This window comes from Gymnoscopelus braueri (genome assembly GCF_963280865.1).
Source record: "Gymnoscopelus braueri genome assembly, chromosome: 20".
In the NCBI taxonomy this organism is placed as follows: Eukaryota; Metazoa; Chordata; class Actinopteri; order Myctophiformes; family Myctophidae; genus Gymnoscopelus; species Gymnoscopelus braueri.
The window spans coordinates 28,115,351-28,132,383 of NC_137622.1; the positions used below are offsets into that span (position 1 = coordinate 28,115,351).

Consider the following 17,033-nt stretch of genomic DNA (forward strand, 5'->3'; position numbering starts at 1 on the left):
TACGGTTCTATAAACCTTGTCTGCTTCCCTCCTAAGGAAATTAATTTCTACAAAGTCATTGATTACATTCTCCATGGCAAAGAGGACATCAAAGTCATAACGTGAGTCACAGCCCAAGTGTCACACTGATGTTTGACAAAACTACACAATCTGTCCTTTGTTGTCCCTTGACATTTCCCTGACATTTGATATGTGTCAGAAATGAATCCGGTGTCCTCCACTCGATCTGCCTGAATCTCTTTGTAGACGACGACTGCAAGACATGGTCACTCCTTTAGAATTTCAATTTCTACGGCGTGGCTCTGAAAGAGGCTAGCTGTCTCTGTCTGTCTGTCTGTCTGTCTGTCTGTCTCTCTGGGGCTAATCTCGCAAATCGCTAGACTGATCAATCCCAAATTTCCTTGTGCACAATAATATCGACTAGCAAGAATTAAGTGCAGCCATGCCCAAGGTCTGTATCTTCTGCTAGCCTCCTTCAGAGCCAAGCTGTCTAGCTATAAGAGGGCCATGAAGCACATGAATCTGATATCCACTTATTAGACCCCATCTTGTTCAATTTCAATTTCTGAGAGTCTACAAATGTTGTACACTCGGAGTTGAGCACCAAGGATTTTACTTTGCTGCCATTTCTCAGCCAGGTCCTCTTTGAACGAATAATTTTTTTTATCGTCTTCCTTGAACAAATACATTTTTTTTATCTAAAGTTCCCGCTGTGTATCCAATAAAAAAATTTAAATTAATTGAACATTTTAATAACCAGGCAAGATAATTTGCTATGAAAAAACTATTGGATTTTAAACTATGATTCAATGAAATTCTAAAATAAACCAAGCAATTTATTAACTTACCCCAGTAATGCATACATGTGATATTCAAAGTTGTTTTTGTTTTTTCATGTCTATGATGGTGATGTTGCACTTTTTTTTGTAAACATACTTTATTGGTTTCTTATAAATCATTAACAAATAGTACTAATAGTAACTGTTGTCGCACTCATGTTTCACAGGAGCCCTCCAGCAAACCATTGGTGTCTGGTCACCGGTCTGCCCACTTATGTTGCAGAGAATGGACTGGTTAGTCACTTTTTTCTCTCTGTCTCCTAGCTTAGTCCCTTTATTTGAAGCGAGTGTGTGGAATATTAGTGTAGAACACTTGCCGTTTCCATGTCGTTTCCATCCTCTTTCTTAAATTAAAGGTATACTGTGAGCTAGAATGTATATTTTTTAACGTACGCTAGTTGGCTTAGTTGGGATAACTGCCATCATAGTTACAAATTATATTCTATATAATTGTATTTATTTTTATATTATCCATTGTTTTGCCCTGTGAATGAACTTCTCTCTACTGGCCCATGGAGGATCTCCTATATATACTGGAGTATATATAGGAGACCCTATATAGGAGTCTAAGGGAGGTGTTGTCTCATGATTATCATGAGAAAATGAGACCCAGGAAGCCCTAGATTGCATCCTATCAATGCATAAAGGAGAACAGATAATTAAATGGTTGGCAATACTACCAGAATGACCAATGATCAAATGCAATTCACTACCTCACTGCTAATTCCAAATGGATAGTTGCAACCTTTGATTTTTGGAGACGGGTATTGCGGCAGACTGCAGTCTCTTGCCTCACACCTCTCGTGTCACGCCTCTCGTGTCACACCATAGGCGTGTACAACGGCAACTCTATAGGGTAAAAAAATCCTAACACATAATAAATACCAAGTATGGGTAACTGGAGGCAAAGATACTATCAGTTAGACAATTTGTTCTCCTTCGTATTGTTTTTATATTATCTATTTACTTAAAATATAAATTCCGCTTTATATTATATTTATAATAATCAGTGAGCTTACTATGAGAGTACAACGAGTACCCCTGCCCGCCCCCCGGAGATACTCAGCAGAGGGGGAAGAGGGGGGGGCACTGTGTGTGTACGTTTACAAGCAACCCTAACCTATTACTATTATGTCAGATGTGAGCTTTTGTTCTGAAATGTATTAATATGAATATAATGAATATAGAGTGGATTTTAGTTTATTTTCTTTATGTAACCTAAAACTTGGGGCTCGGGGGGGCATGGCTTCTACGGTCCCAGAGGAGAGGTGTGACACGAGAGGTGTGAGGCAAGAGACTGCAGTCTACGTACAGTCTTGGATTTTTGGGCTGAGGGTGACTCTTGCTAACCTGACTCCGCCAGATGGAAGAAGCTTGCGTCACATTTGTTTCACAGGCTACTTCCGTCTGGGACCTCGGTAGCACAATCGATGAAGGGGCGGTCCCTTTTTTACTACAACACATATCAACTTTAAATGATCCGTATTTCTCAATATCTTTATAAATTGTGGGCATTCGCACAAGAAGAATGTCATTAGGTTTGATTATACAGTTGTCAGTGTGCACACTGTAGTGGAAATGAAATGTGCGTCATCTCACACCGCGATGATGGATAATTGTAATTTCTCTGGGCATTGTAATGAATCTCACCGTGCTTTTCCATACCACCGAACACGATCACTGTCACCATCCATTTGTCTCTCTGAACCTCCTCCCCACCTCCGTCTCTCCCTCTCCTTACATCTCATCTCTCCTCCTCTCATCTTTTACACTTGTCTTTTTGTCTTCTTCAGTAGATTATTTTCATTAGCCAATCATCTCTCACCTCCTCTCATCCTCTTCCTCCGTTTTCTCCTCTCTGACTTCTGTAATGCGGCTGTCAGCAAGAGAGTAAATATCCACAAACAAACAACTTCATAGCAGTTACAAAAAGAGGAGCATTTGGGTATTTTAGTTTTGGGGGCCACACGTATGCTTTTGAATAGCCTGAGAACGGTTCTGAGGCACGGTAACCAGTGGACACGTTTAACAACCCTAGCGTCCCTATTCTGGGCATGTCATGATAGGCGAACATTCTGTAAAAAAGAAAATCATCTAAGAGATGGAGGGAAAAAGGGAGTGGACCAAGGATAGAGCCCTGGGGGACCCTGGTCAATTAAGTAGGTAGTGGTTAATCCAACCATGTTATGTTGAGTCTTTCTTTCAACAAGCGGCCCCACTTGCTCAGTCGTTGTTAGTCGCTCCTCATTAGTGTCAGATGAATGCCTATAATGTAAATGTGAAGTGCTTGCAATGTTTTAACTTGTAACATTTTTTGCTTGGATTTCTTCAACATTTTTATTACATTTCTCAAAGAAGCCACTGTTGTACAGTATTCTTACACTTAAGACTTATTTTAGAAGTGCAAATATTTGCCTTACTTACTGATGCATAGTTATACCTTGAGAAGAAGTTTTCAATTTCAAATGAATCAAAGCAAATCTTACAGTGTCACCTTTTATTTATGATCCCTACCCTCTTCCTCCCCATCCAACAGATCTGTAACATTATGAATGCAGCCCAGGACGAAACCTTCGAATTCCAAGTAAGGCAGCCGTACTTAATTAAGCCCATTAAAACACACACTATCCTAGTATCCTTTAACGATTTGGTATTAAATGCAGTACTAGTGCACATCACTTATTGTTTGGTTACGGTAAAGTATTTAATAATTATGACTTTTGTACATGAACCACAACCCATTACTCCCTCCTCTCTCTCTCTCTCTCTCTCTCTCTCTCTCTCTCTCTCTCTCTCTCTCTCTCTCTCTCTCTCTCTCTCTCTCTCTCTCTCTCTCTCTCTCTCTTCATATCATATCTTTTTTCGTTTTTTTACCGGTTAAAGTTTTTACTCTATGGTGTTTGTGATATTAAATGTAAGCCTTCCATAATCACAGTAAACTTAATGTCTTCAGTCAGGATTTTTTTAAACTAGCTCCAGTCACTTTTAAGCACAGCTGAGGTGTGTGTGTCACTGTCCAGCTCAATTTCCCTGGAATGCCAATTTCCCTGTGTCATATATACATACATACATAGCAGGCCTAATGTATTCTAAGTGTACCGATCAGGCATCATCATAAAGATGTAGCAAGTAAGTTACTGCACAGTAAAATGATTATTTATTCATTGCTGTTACATTTATCTCAGAAAATGTGCAAATGGAACCAAATAGACGCTGAGGTAAATTAACACCCAAAGTCAGACAGTGTGTAGTGAGACAGCATTTTCTGCTATTATCACCATGTCATCTTATATGGCTTTCATGGGAATTGTATGGTGCTAAACCACTTTAACCCTGGCGTCATAAAATAAAGAGAAGAATTTCAAATTATTTTATTATTTCATTTATTTTATTTCATATCCGATCTACAAGCTCAAATGTAGTGCAGATGTGTGCCTTGTCTGCGAGTATGTTGCATGTATTTATTGTATGCATATATTCATCTGCACATGCGTGCGTATGAGTGTGTGTGTGCGTGTGTCTGCATGTACATCCATCTGCATGATTGTTTGTGTGAGTGTTACTTTCTTTGCATGTGTTACTTTCTTTGTGTGTGTGTGTGTGTGTGTGTGTGTGTGTGTGTGTGTGTGTGTGTGTGTGTGTGTGTGTGTGTGTGTGTGTGTGTGTGTGTGTGTGTGTGTGTGTGTGTGTGTGTGTGTGTGTGTGTGTGTGTGTGTGTGTGTGCACAGAAAGGGCCTCTGGACAAGACAGGTTGGACTATTAAGAACGTCCTCTCTATGCCAATCGTCAACAAGAAGGAAGAGATAGTTGGCGTGGCAACCTTCTATAACAGGAAGGATGGGCAACCTTTTGATGATCAGGATGAAACTCTGTTCGAGGTAGGTGTGCCTGTGTGTGTGTGTGTGTGTGTTTTTAAGGATTTACATATGTGCACGTGTGTGTGGGAATGCATGTGCTGCAGTGCATGCATGCCTGTGCCTCTACTGTATGTTTCTGCATGTGCGGACACGGACAGTGCACACATCCAATCTTTTTATGTTTGCTTATCTATAAGTGTGTGTGTGTGTGTGTGTGTGTGTGTGTGTGTGTGTGTGTGTGTGTGTGTGTGTGTGTGTGTGTGTGTGTGTGTGTGTGTGTGTGTGTGTGTGTGTGTGTGTGTGTGTGTGTGTGTGTGTGTGTGTGTGTGTGTGTGCGCGCGTGCGACAACTCTGAGTCATTGGTTTATAAATAAACCCAGGCCATCCAGCCTGTCTGCATTATTTATCACCGGGCCTCAAGGCTTTTACTGAGCCTCGTCTATATGCCTCCCTGCCTTCATACTGCTCTCAAAGCCCAGAGTTAACACAACAACACAAAATCGCAGGTCCTCCCATCGCTTGTCGTTTTAAAATCGAGCAGGCTTAACGATGTCAGCAGGGAAATATTGTTGAATGAGTTTTATATAGTCATGCTACTGTATAATTTATTTTTGTACAGTGCCAACGAGATGATGGTGGCTACATGGGAGATCTACTGTTTTGTTTTGTTTTGTTTTTGTTCATAGTGTGGGCACTATCAATAATGTTTGGCTCTTTTTTGAGTACAAGAACTGAGCGAACCATGCCGTGAAACGTATCTCACGGGTTCTGGATTTGTTTCCATGTACGCTACGGCTCGGTTTCAGATAAGGTTCTCTAATCTAATTTGGGCCCTGTTCAGGAGTTGGTACTAACCTTGAGTTCTAGGAACTCAGAACTTATACTACTCAAAAAGTTTCGAAAATAGCAGGGTATTTCTTTATGACGTACTCGTTAACACATACAGTGCCAAGATCGCATCGATGCGTTCTTTCAAATCCATCGCTTGAGTGCCAGGATTCCAAAGAACGCATTGATGCGTTCTTTTGAATTTTCATTGTTTAATCTGTGATCGCACGGTCCTGTTTATTTCTCATCAACACTTTCGTTTTCCACTTACGTCACACTCACCCGGAGCCGGATGTAAAAAAATAATAATAATTCCGGGTCACAGTCATCGTCGTAGTGTATCACATCGTTTTCAGGCCGATCAGCGGCCCAGGGATTGTCGAAAACGTCACATCCTGTGAATGACCGGATATGACGTGGGCCTGTTTGGGAGGGGGCGAGCGAGGTGATCAATGTGTGGATTTGCTGCTCTCTACTGGTGGAACTGTCGTAGGTGCTTGACATCACAATCAGAGAATTTATTTGAATGAAAAATTACAAAACAAAACAATTAAAAAACACGCAAATTGCTGGCACAGGGGTGAGTACATTATGAATAAACTCTGGCAGTCAATGTGTTAATAGCAATTATTTGAGTGACAAATTAATCGTCAAGTAAAATGTCATGCTCGTGACAGCCCTAAACAGATGATCTCTTTTTCTTTACCATACGTCATCCAGGCTCTGACCAATTTCCTCGGCTGGTCGGTGCTCTGCTCAGACACCTACAACAAGGTGAACAATCTGGAATACAGGAAGGATGTCTTCCTAGACATGATGATGTATCACGTCAAGTGTCGTAAGGACGAGATCCAGAGCATTCTGGTGAGTGGATTGTGCTCTTGCAGAAGATGGTATGGACTGGCGGGGATGTCTGTGTGAGGGCTGGGGTTTCCCACCCCACTCAGTATATGGTCAAACCCTATGAAGTATACAGGGATTGGAAACTTGCTAACGCTGGCAGCGACAGTGTCATGTTCCTCTGTAGAGCGGTCCTCAGATGACATATGTACAGTAGTTGGGAGGAAGAAGTTAGCGTGCACCTAGTTCCCTCAACAAAAAGCCTATGGGAATTTTGCTTTGGATTTGTGATTATTGATGAAAAGCTCTGTGGCCAATAAATGTTCATTGTACGTTTTGTTCAGCAAGATAATCTGCACAAATGAACACTACTTTAATGATTTTTGAAGCTTAAATGCAATCGGCAGAAGTAAAAAGCTAACGTTAGGCCATAAACCAACTACAGCACGGTTGCATGGCCTCAACGTTACCACCTCTGTGTTCGGCATGATGATATTTAATGTCCTCAACAATCTCTGTAGTCTCATTTAGCCACGAAACAACTCACAGACTTTGAGACGAGGGAACGGGAAGTGCAAAAAATGCTACTTTGTTTCAGGGTTTTAAGACTACAAACCTTGGCGGCTTATGGAGCCACACCACCAGCAGGTTGATCCCAGTCAGTAGTTTGGGTGTGAAATAAACAGGAGGTGAGCATCATTTATAAACTGAAACAAGCTGTCACAGTTTATATGAGGTGATCTGTCAAATGAAAACGACAGATGGACAGAGAGAGGGGAAGAGGGGAGGGATGGAGACAGAGAAAGACAGGCCTAGGGAGAGATATGGGACACGAGACAGAGTCAGAGAGGGGGGGGGGGGAATAAACTGATTTGGTCTCAGAACATGAGTGAATTGATTGATACTGAGCTATTACATCCAAGGTCGTCGTGTGTGTGTGTGTGTGTGTGTGTGTGTGTGTGTGTGTGTGTGTGTGTGTGTGTGTGTGTGTGTGTGTGTGTGTGTGTGTGTGTGTGTGTGTGTGTGTGTGTGTGTGTGTGTGTGTGTGTGTGTGTGTGTGTGTGTGTGTGTGTGTGTGTGTGTGTGTGTGTGTGTGTCCAGAACACCAGGGAGAGATGGGGGAAGGAGCCTGCTGAGTGTGGAGAGGCGCAGCTCCAAGAAATTATCGTAAGTATCTCATAGTTTATTGCAAGCTTTTGGTCGAGTGACCTGCCTGAAGAACGACCGAGTGTGCGGTTGCTTTTTTTTCTTTATTTCATCTCTTTATTTTCTGACATCTACAAGCGCATGTTCCGCAAGTGTGCACACCCCGAAAACATTCCTAAATGGTCTGGAAATCAGATCTAGGGTATCTGTCCACCTTTCTGTAAATGCCTAATGTGTAGTCTGCCATACAATGGTGTCCATCGCTGAACATAGCAGATCTGTCTGTCTGTCTTTCTTTCTGTCTGGATGTCTTGGTCTTCTCTACTTGTCTTGTCTGTCTCTCATTCTCTTATGTCTCTGTGTCTCTGTGTGTACAGTCGGGGATCATGCCCGATGAAAGCAATGAGATCTTGGAGTTTCACTTCTATGACGCTCTTCACGCCGAGAAGGAACTGGTCATGTGTGGCGTCCAGATGTTCTATATAATCAACGCAGTGGAAAGATTCCGCGTTCCCAGGGAGGTGGGTGTGTTCAGGTTAGCTAGTTAGCTTTAGAGTTGTTAGAGTAGCTAAGGAGTTAACTTGAACAGTTAGACAATTAGTTGGTGGTGCTGTACTTACATGGATATATGTCAAATTCACCTTCACCATGAAGTGTGTGTGTGTGTGTGTGTGTGTGTGTGTGTGTGTGTGTGTGTGTGTGTGTGTGTGTGTGCGTGTGCGCGTGTGTGTGGCTGCGTGCATGTTTTCTGATTCCCCAGAAATTGGTGCGGTTTGTTTTGTCCCTGGGTAAAGGCTACAGGGCGATCACCTACCATAACTGGAGACATGGATTCAATGTGGGACAAACCATGTTCACTCTGCTAATGGTGAGATGGATGGATGGGTATACGTAGATACATACATACGTACGTACGTACGTATATATATATATATATATAAATACATGGTAGATAGGTAGATACGTAGATACAATATGGATATTGTTGATAGAATCTGTCAAAAACGACATTATTTCTCCTCTCCGCTCCTTTATCATCTTTTCTCTCCTTGCTTGTCTCTGAGGAGGTGAAAACCTTCTCCTCCTCCAACTCACCTCCTCTTCCCATCTCCCCTCTACTCCAACCATCTCTCTGTAATCTCCTGTCCTACTATGCTCCTCTGCCTACCTCTACTCTCTCCTCATCATATCATGCGTGTGCGTGTGTTTGCACATGCATATCCAGATCTGTTTTCATGCCTCATTGGCCGTAATGGGCCCTTCCTGATCTGTGTGTGTGGAGATGTGCATGTGCACTCCTGTCTTTGCATATCTGTGTGTACATTTATGCTTCTGTCCACTCACGTATGCATATTTACTGTGTGTGTGTGTGTGTGTGTGTGTGTGTGTGTGTGTGTGTGTGTGTGTGTGTGTGTGTGTGTGTGTGTGTGTGTGTGTGTGTGCGTGTGCATGGGTGTGTGTGTTCATGTGCATATGCAGACAGGTGATCTGAAGCGGTATTATACAGACCTGGAGAGATTTGCCATGGTCACTGCTGGATTATGTCACGACATTGATCACAGAGGAACCAACAACCTCTACCAGATGAAGTAAGAATGAAGAGAGAGACAATGAGCAAAATTCAATGAGCAATAATCAAAGGGAGAAAAAGCCGAGAGAGAGAGAGAGAGAGAGAGAGAGAGAGAGAGAGAGAGAGAGAGAGAGAGAGAGAGAGAGAGAGAGAGAGAGAGAGAGAGAGAGAGAGAGAGAGAGAGAGAGAGAGAGAGAGAGAGAGAGAGAGAGAGAGAGAGAGAGAGAGAGAGAGAGAGAGAGAGAGAGAGAGAGAGAGAGAGAGAGATATGGAGGGGGGGGGGTAGAGAAAACCAAAAAAATGTTCCAATATGGCATCCATCCAACAGTGGATGGGTGCCGGAATCCCTGTTAAAAGTCAGAGCTAGTTGTTACATCATGAAGGAGCAGATAGTGTAAAACAAAATGCAGAGGACATGATAGATGTCATAGTGATTCACTGCATATCCACTCATACAGGAAATAACAGATTAACAACAATAACACACTATCATTTTGGGGGAAATCCTACAATACAATTTACTAGCATTCCTGACATTCAGCCAAAATATTCCAATCCACTTTAAATTATTCCAATCAACTACAGTAGGTTCAGACAACTCATAGACACTTTAGAGTCTAGAGTTTAGGCAGACAGACAGACACGCATGCATGCACACACACACACACACACACACACACACACACACACACACACACACACACACACACACACACACACACACACACACACACACACACACACACACACACACACACTCTCTCTCTCTCTCTGTCTCTCTGTCTCTCTGTCTCTCTCTCTCTCAATCGCGCAATCACGTCAGTGAGTTGTATTTATGAATGGAGGCAGTTATGAATATCTAACACTAGCTGGCATTACCTCAGGTATAGACCGTCAGTCAGTCAGATTATATCCTATTGCCAGTGGTGGAAAAAGTTCTCAAATGTTTTATTTAAGTAAAAGTATCGATACTGCAATGTAGAAGTACTCTGTTACAAGTAAAAGTCTGGAATTAAACATTTACTTGAGTAAAAGTACAAAAGTTTTGGTATCAAAATGTACTTGAAGTACCAAAAGTAAAAGTACAAAAATGTTTGAAAATAACAGATCTACAAGCTCACAACGCGTCGCGATGCGACACGTTGTGAGCTTGTAGATCGGCTATTTTTCAAGTATAAAATAGGGCTAAATTGGTTAATGTATGTTTTATAATGTAATCATTTATATCTGCAAAGTAACTAGTAACTAAAGTTTTCAAATAATTATAGTGGAGTAAAATTACAATATTTTGAAATACTCCAGTAAAGTAAAAGTACCTCAAAATTGTACTTAAGTACCGTACTTGAGTAAATGTACTTAGTTACTTTACACCACTGAGTTATAGGGCATTCACCGAATAGTCGAATATTCGAATATATATTTGAATATCAAACCGACTATTCGACTATCAAACCACTATTCGATTATTCGAAAATTTAAAAAGAGATTTTTTTTTTTTTTTTTTTAATATATATATTTTTTTAGTGTCTTTTCTAGAGCAGACACTTAGCTGTGAGCTCTGGTGTGACGTCAACTCGCATTCCTTGAGTCGAGTCATCAATGCCATTGATGACTTTTTTTTATTTTATTTTTTTTTTATAATCAAATCGATTAATCGAATATCCGAATACTTATAGGTCGAATAATTCGAATGCTAAAAATCACTATTCGTGAATGCCCTAGAGAGTTAGAGTTATAGAGATAAACATATACAGCATATGGTCTGTGTCGGGAAGAAACCTTGTATGTCCAAAGCCGTTCCTTTTTTATTATCATTTAAAAATATATATATATTAGTGAAAATAGCCGATCTACAAGCTTGTTAGCTTGTGGATCGGCTATTTTCGCTACTTTTGTGCGACAATCTTGTATGAAGTATATAGGGCATTCATTGACGGAAAAAAAATAAAAGTTGAAATACAACATTCTTTGTCCGACAGCAACGCATTCACCAACAATCAAAAGTTAAGATATGCGTGTGTGTGTGTGTACACACACACACACACACACACACACACACACACACACACACACACACACACACACACACACACGTCCATCAATAGAAGTCTGGGCCAGTCACTAGTGCGCTCGTGTCCCTCCAAGTCAACATCAATGAATCAGATGAATGGAAGCAGTCTCTCACAGAGAGAATCAGTGAGTGGTTATTGACTGTAGGTTTGTACGGCTCATCTCCTCCCGCAGTACATCTCCTCATTAGCCGAGGACACTGCAAGCCAAACACACCTGGGGTCGAAATATGCCATTCATCACTCTGTCATCTCCCACTGTGTGTGTGTGTGTGTGTGTGTGTGTGTGTGTAGGTCTGCTAATCCTCTGTACAAGCTTCACGGCACCTCCATCTTGGAGCGACACCATCTGGACACTGGCAAGACTCTGCTGAGAGATGAGGTGAGTAAATACATATGAACAGACATGCCCACATATGCACCTATGTGTATACAGTATGTACAGTATGCACGCACGCACGCACACTCAAACTACCAGGTTTCCAAGGGGTCACAGATTTTCTAGAATTTCGTTGAATTTCAAAAGCTCTGTTCCGGAGAAAGTTTCAGTAGTTTGATTTTAAATGGAAATTGTGAACACTGCACTTTCTTGGAATTGGATAAACACTGCACTTTCTTGAAATCCCCTCCATTATATTTTGTCAATTTGATTTCCACTCCATTATTATGTGGGTGCCTCTACATTCCCGCCAGCCATGCCATTGTCTTTTTCCAGTTTTAAATTGTTAAATACATATATCACCTTTATCCAAAGTGCTTTACAATGTGCATTACATGCACCCATTTTCACACACACATGCAAGTTACCAATCTGCCCATCGGGGGCAGTTAGGGTTTCAGTGTCTTGCTCAAGGACACTTTGACACTAACCTAGGGGAGCCGGGGATTGAACCGTGAAGGTACAGTATGTAACTATGCAGGTAGCATGGAACAGATCTAATCCCTCGTCAGTCTCTCAAAGCATTTAATGACAATACGGATGAGGGCAACATTCATTCAGGTATATATTACCTTGGAGTGCTTGGGCACAATGATGGACATTTTTAAGTCTGCAGAGACCACAGCCTGGTCCGCACATGCTTTAAGTCCCGTTGCAATGCGTTGTAAAATTGTAGATCTGCCATTTTCACAGAATGTTCACCTATTATTACATGCCCAGGATATGGACGCTCACTATCCATTCGGCTACTATGGCTGCCCACAATGACTATAAGCATTATTCTGTAAGTCATGGGTACCCTAGCTCGCGTCACCAGGCTTTTCCACACAAGTCATGGGTGTTATTTAGGGTTTTTGGTTTATTGAAAGTCATAGACAAGTCTGGGGATTTTACAAAATGAAAACAAAAAAAGCCTAACAACGAAATGCACAATTAGTCTTTCATCTCCTTTTCTCTCTCTCTCTTTTTTCTCACTCTCTCTCTTAACGATAGGGATCCAGATATTTTAAGTAATAAGCCTTCTTGTGTTCCTGTTTCAGGATATGAACATCTTCTGCAATCTGACCAAAGAACAACATGAATATGTTATTCATCTGATCGACATTGCTATCATCGCTACTGACCTGGCTCTCTACTTCAAGTCAGTATGACACCATGAGAACACATGTATCCAACTAGAAAAAGTGCTCCTCGGAGCACAGGTCTCCGCCAGGTCAGGTAGGTTATTGTGGGCCAGCAATGTTTGGAATTCGCCAATCAGGATGGAATATGAAAAATCAAACAGATCCGTGTTGATCACTTGACAGTAGAGATAATGTATACCGATTTGCGTGATGTTTGGACACAATCTGAAGGAGCAATATAAAAAAAATGTTTTACATAAGTCGGCCTCCTGGTGGCGCTATAAAAGGCAGATGTGAAAAATGCATGGCAAAGGTTTTTCATTGGCCTCGCCCTCTAGGGAGTGCGCATACAAAGTTTTACCCAGATCGGTGCAGTTATAGGTAAAAACTCGAATCGGCCTGTTATAGCACCACCATGAGACTGATTTGAACATTTTCCAGTGGCATTTCTTCCTCGGCCTAGTGGGAATTGTGCAAAATTTCACCGAAATTGCACGCTGTGTTCATGATTTGAGGCCTTTTGTTCCAAACGTAGCATTCCTGCAAACTTTGGAAGCCAATTATAGCCAATCAGGATGGAATTATGAAAAATATGAAAGACCCGTTTCGTTTAATGACTACGGATACTGTTTACCGATTCGCGTGATGTTTGGACAAAATCTGTAGGAGAACTGTCAACACTTTTTTTTTGCAAAAATCGGCCTCCTGGTGGCGCTATAACAGGGTCATGTGGAAAATTTGGGACAGAGGTTCTGCTCTGGCTTCCATGGTGTGTACAGTTTCGCTGCCATCATGCCAAAGGTGCCGGAGATTAGCTGTTCACAGATGGACGGACACACAAACGGGCTGACGGACGGACGGACAGGGTGCAAAACATGGTCTCGGCCTGGCGGAGACAATAAAGACACAGACTAAGGCCTGTTGTGTTGTGTAAACATGTATAAATCAGTCATGATGGACAGAGATAAACATGGAAACATATAATGGAGAGGGAAGGGAAAGCAGGGGAGACCTGCAGCGGGGGAAATTCAGTTACAGCTTCGCCCAGTCTCTTTTACAACAGAGGGTCACAACAGGCAATGACTGACTGACAGACAGACACACACACATTGTTTCTCCTGTGTACTTCATACAGGAAGAGGGCCATGTTCCAGAAGATAGTGGACCAGTCAAAAACCTATGAGGACTGGAATGACTGGACCGCCTACATGTCAATGGAGAAAACACGCAAAGAGATTGTCATGTAAGGACACACACGTGCACATGAGCACACATAACACACACACACACACACACACACACACACACACACACACACACACACACACACACACACACACACACACACACACACACACACACACACACACACACACACACACACACACACACACTAACTCTCATGGTGCAGGAGAGTGAAGGGTTTGTGGCTGAAGACAGAGTAACAGCAAAGCGCTGAATGTAGCTATGTGATTATTGTCACTCAATCTCAAGGTATGTCTGCATAGTCGTCATAATAGGTTAAGTGCTAAGGGCTGATGTGAAGTCTTGTGCAGAAAAGTCTGCTCATAAAAGTTGTTCAAAAAGTTGGAGGCATGATGGCGCAGTCGGTAGCGCTGTCGTCTCACAGCTAGAAGGTCCTGGGTTCGATTCCTGTGGGGGGACGCTGGGGGCGTGTCTTCTCCTCCGCGTCATCAGCGCCCATACCCTAGGTGGGGTTGGCAAAAGGGCCTACTCTGTGTGGAGTTTGCATGTTCTCCCCGTGTCTCCTAGGGTAAATACCCTCACAAAAACATGTAGTAATCCTGGTCGCTATACGAGGCATGAGCTCGGCCCTGGGCTCCCTAGGCTGGTGGGGGGAGTGTAGCGCCCAGGATCACTTAGAAAAATTGGCACCGGGTGAAAAAGGGTTCCAAAATCGTGGGATAAAAAAAAGAATAAAAAAAATTTGTTGATATATTTGTTGTAACAATTTGCGTGTGATAATATAGGAGTCCACATATTCAACGCATGATAACTACCACTAGTCTGCAATGGTTATCATCCCAAACTCTAAACTAGAGACGTACAGCTAGTCAAAAAATCATACCTGGATTTGCCCACCCATTTGATAATCATGGCTCAATTTTGGGGCTCTGGCTCATGGACTAGGGAAGGTTCAGACAGCTTCTCTGTGTTAGCTGATCTGACTTGAGGGATTGTAGGGTTGGATCAGGCTTTGAAGGCATGCCTTTGGTTGCTTTGTAGGCAAACATCAGTGTTTTGTATTCGGTGCGGGCAGCAACTGGGGGCCAATATAGGGAGCGGAAAAGGAGGGAGACATTTTGGCTGGTTAAAGACCTGCGGCATTCCGGATCATTTGAAGGGCCTTAAGTGCACATGCAAGTTTTGATACTGAGGCCTGGATAAGGAGCTGGGCTGACTCCTGGGAGGGTCTAATCCTTCGAATGTTATAGGGTGTAAACCCACAGGATCGAGTGACCGTTGCAAGACCATTGTTATAAGAGATTCTCCTTATAAAAGGGATAGAGGGAATAAGGAGACCAAGGAGACCAAGTATTTCACTCACATTTGCCCCAAAAATTGTATATGTGCGAAACAGAAAAAATTATGAGCACAGTAAAGATGACTTCCTAACACAATCTTTTCAATCCAAAGTAAAAGACAATTTGTTCGAAGTAATTCAAACTTATTTCTAAGGAGAATCCTCTATTATATCCCTCCAGCCTCAAGCCATTTCATAATCACAAGTAATCCCAGAACATTATTGTCATCATTTTGGATAGTTGTATTTGCGCATTGCCTCTGGACAGCATGCACAGCCAGAGAAAGAACAGAAGGACATACCCATACTGGCAATAGGAATGTACTAAATAGCATTTTTTTTGGCAATTCCTCATGTTTAAAATCCCTGCATATACACAGTAATTTGGGTGGAAAGGGTATATTAGTGATTGATTTCCCACATTGCTGTTTCAGGGCAATGATGATGACAGCATGTGACTTGTCTGCTATCGCCAAACCATGGGAGATTCAGAGCAAGGTAACGTGTGTGTGTGTGTGTGTGTGTGTGTGTGTGTGTGTGTTTAACCATAAAACTTTTTTTTTCTTGCGAGGACCAAGAAGATTGTAGGGGACATTTGGTGCGCTATTTCAGAGCTTCCTGTTATGTACTGTTATCACTGTCCTCTTTTCATAGTTTAACTAATTTATGTTCTACCACAAGAACATGTAAAATTTCCAGACAAAGTTCGCCACAACTACCAGCATGCATATGAGCTTTGTTTTGTCTACTTTTAATTGTTCAATATACATTTGGCTCTTTGGAGCGTATTTATTTTCTTTCAGTAATACTTCGGCTCAGTAGCAAACCACACCGGACGGGAACGCCGTTAGCGGGAATTAGCCAAACATGGCTAATAGTAATTAAACATTTGCCACTTCACAAAATTTGCCATTTGCCTGTCACTTGCGGTAATGTCCGTAATCCATATACTTAGCCACCCCGGTCACGTTAATATGTCTGTAATTGTTGTGTCATATACACTCCAAAGAGAAAATTATTAACCACGTTATACCTATTGAATTCAGTTTACTTCCCGTCACGTCCTGCCAACTGTACTGAAGACAGGTCACAGAATCGGACGACTTAACACATTTGGTGTAACACCATTTCCGGGACCGTGACAAAACCAACCAAGTAATAGTCTGTGATGTATGCGGAAGTGTCTTTTACGCCTGTGTAGCCTAGCTTAGCTCTGTGGCGGAGATACGTCACTCACTTCACCTCACGCATTTGCAGAACAGAAGCTACCAACGAGTCGCAGGTCGAAGATCTGTTGCTTCCATTGGCCCCTCCCCTTTTTAGTAATCTGACGAAAAACAAACAGTTATGCAGCCTCCGTTAGCACACTCACACACGCTGGAAGAAACCAGCTAACTCCAAAATGTTAATTTTTCAGGAAATGAAAAAAGTGGAGTTAGGAGGTTTTGTTCATCATTGATAAGAACAGCTGAATGGACCTCAAAGCTCACAATGATGTTGGAGATCAAAAGGGGGTGGAGCCTGGAGTCAGCGAAACCAGCTAACTCCACCCCCCTTTGGTGGAGTTAGCTGGTTAAGTAGACAGTTTGAGAATCCAATGGAGTTAGCTGGTTTTGTCAGAAGCGCTTTTTAATACTTGTCATTGGTTCAATATTTTTTTAACCAACACACAGACGTAAAGGGTGTTCAATAGCACTGATTTATGGAAAAAAATGAAAAAGGTGAAAAATGTAGTTTTTGTCTGCCAGACAGCGATGAATATAAAATATTATAATA

The 17,033-nt window shown here is 42.0% G+C and overlaps 1 protein-coding gene across 1 annotated transcript in view; it reads left to right on the top strand.

The window, feature by feature from the left end:
* The window catches only part of pde6a (phosphodiesterase 6A, cGMP-specific, rod, alpha), a gene marked incomplete at both ends in the record, with an annotated part of 36,629 nt that overhangs the window by 14,330 nt on the left and 5,266 nt on the right, over nucleotides 1-17,033 (top strand). Inside the window, 13 exons of the mRNA XM_080415587.1 lie at nucleotides 37-101; nucleotides 1,007-1,073; nucleotides 3,376-3,423; nucleotides 4,568-4,717; nucleotides 6,245-6,388; nucleotides 7,466-7,531; nucleotides 7,888-8,031; nucleotides 8,271-8,378; nucleotides 8,990-9,099; nucleotides 11,444-11,531; nucleotides 12,629-12,729; nucleotides 13,848-13,955; nucleotides 15,692-15,755. Of these exons, the coding sequence (XP_080271713.1) occupies nucleotides 37-101; nucleotides 1,007-1,073; nucleotides 3,376-3,423; nucleotides 4,568-4,717; nucleotides 6,245-6,388; nucleotides 7,466-7,531; nucleotides 7,888-8,031; nucleotides 8,271-8,378; nucleotides 8,990-9,099; nucleotides 11,444-11,531; nucleotides 12,629-12,729; nucleotides 13,848-13,955; nucleotides 15,692-15,755 (1,263 nt within the window). The remainder of the gene's footprint in view (nucleotides 1-36; nucleotides 102-1,006; nucleotides 1,074-3,375; nucleotides 3,424-4,567; nucleotides 4,718-6,244; nucleotides 6,389-7,465; nucleotides 7,532-7,887; nucleotides 8,032-8,270; nucleotides 8,379-8,989; nucleotides 9,100-11,443; nucleotides 11,532-12,628; nucleotides 12,730-13,847; nucleotides 13,956-15,691; nucleotides 15,756-17,033) is intronic.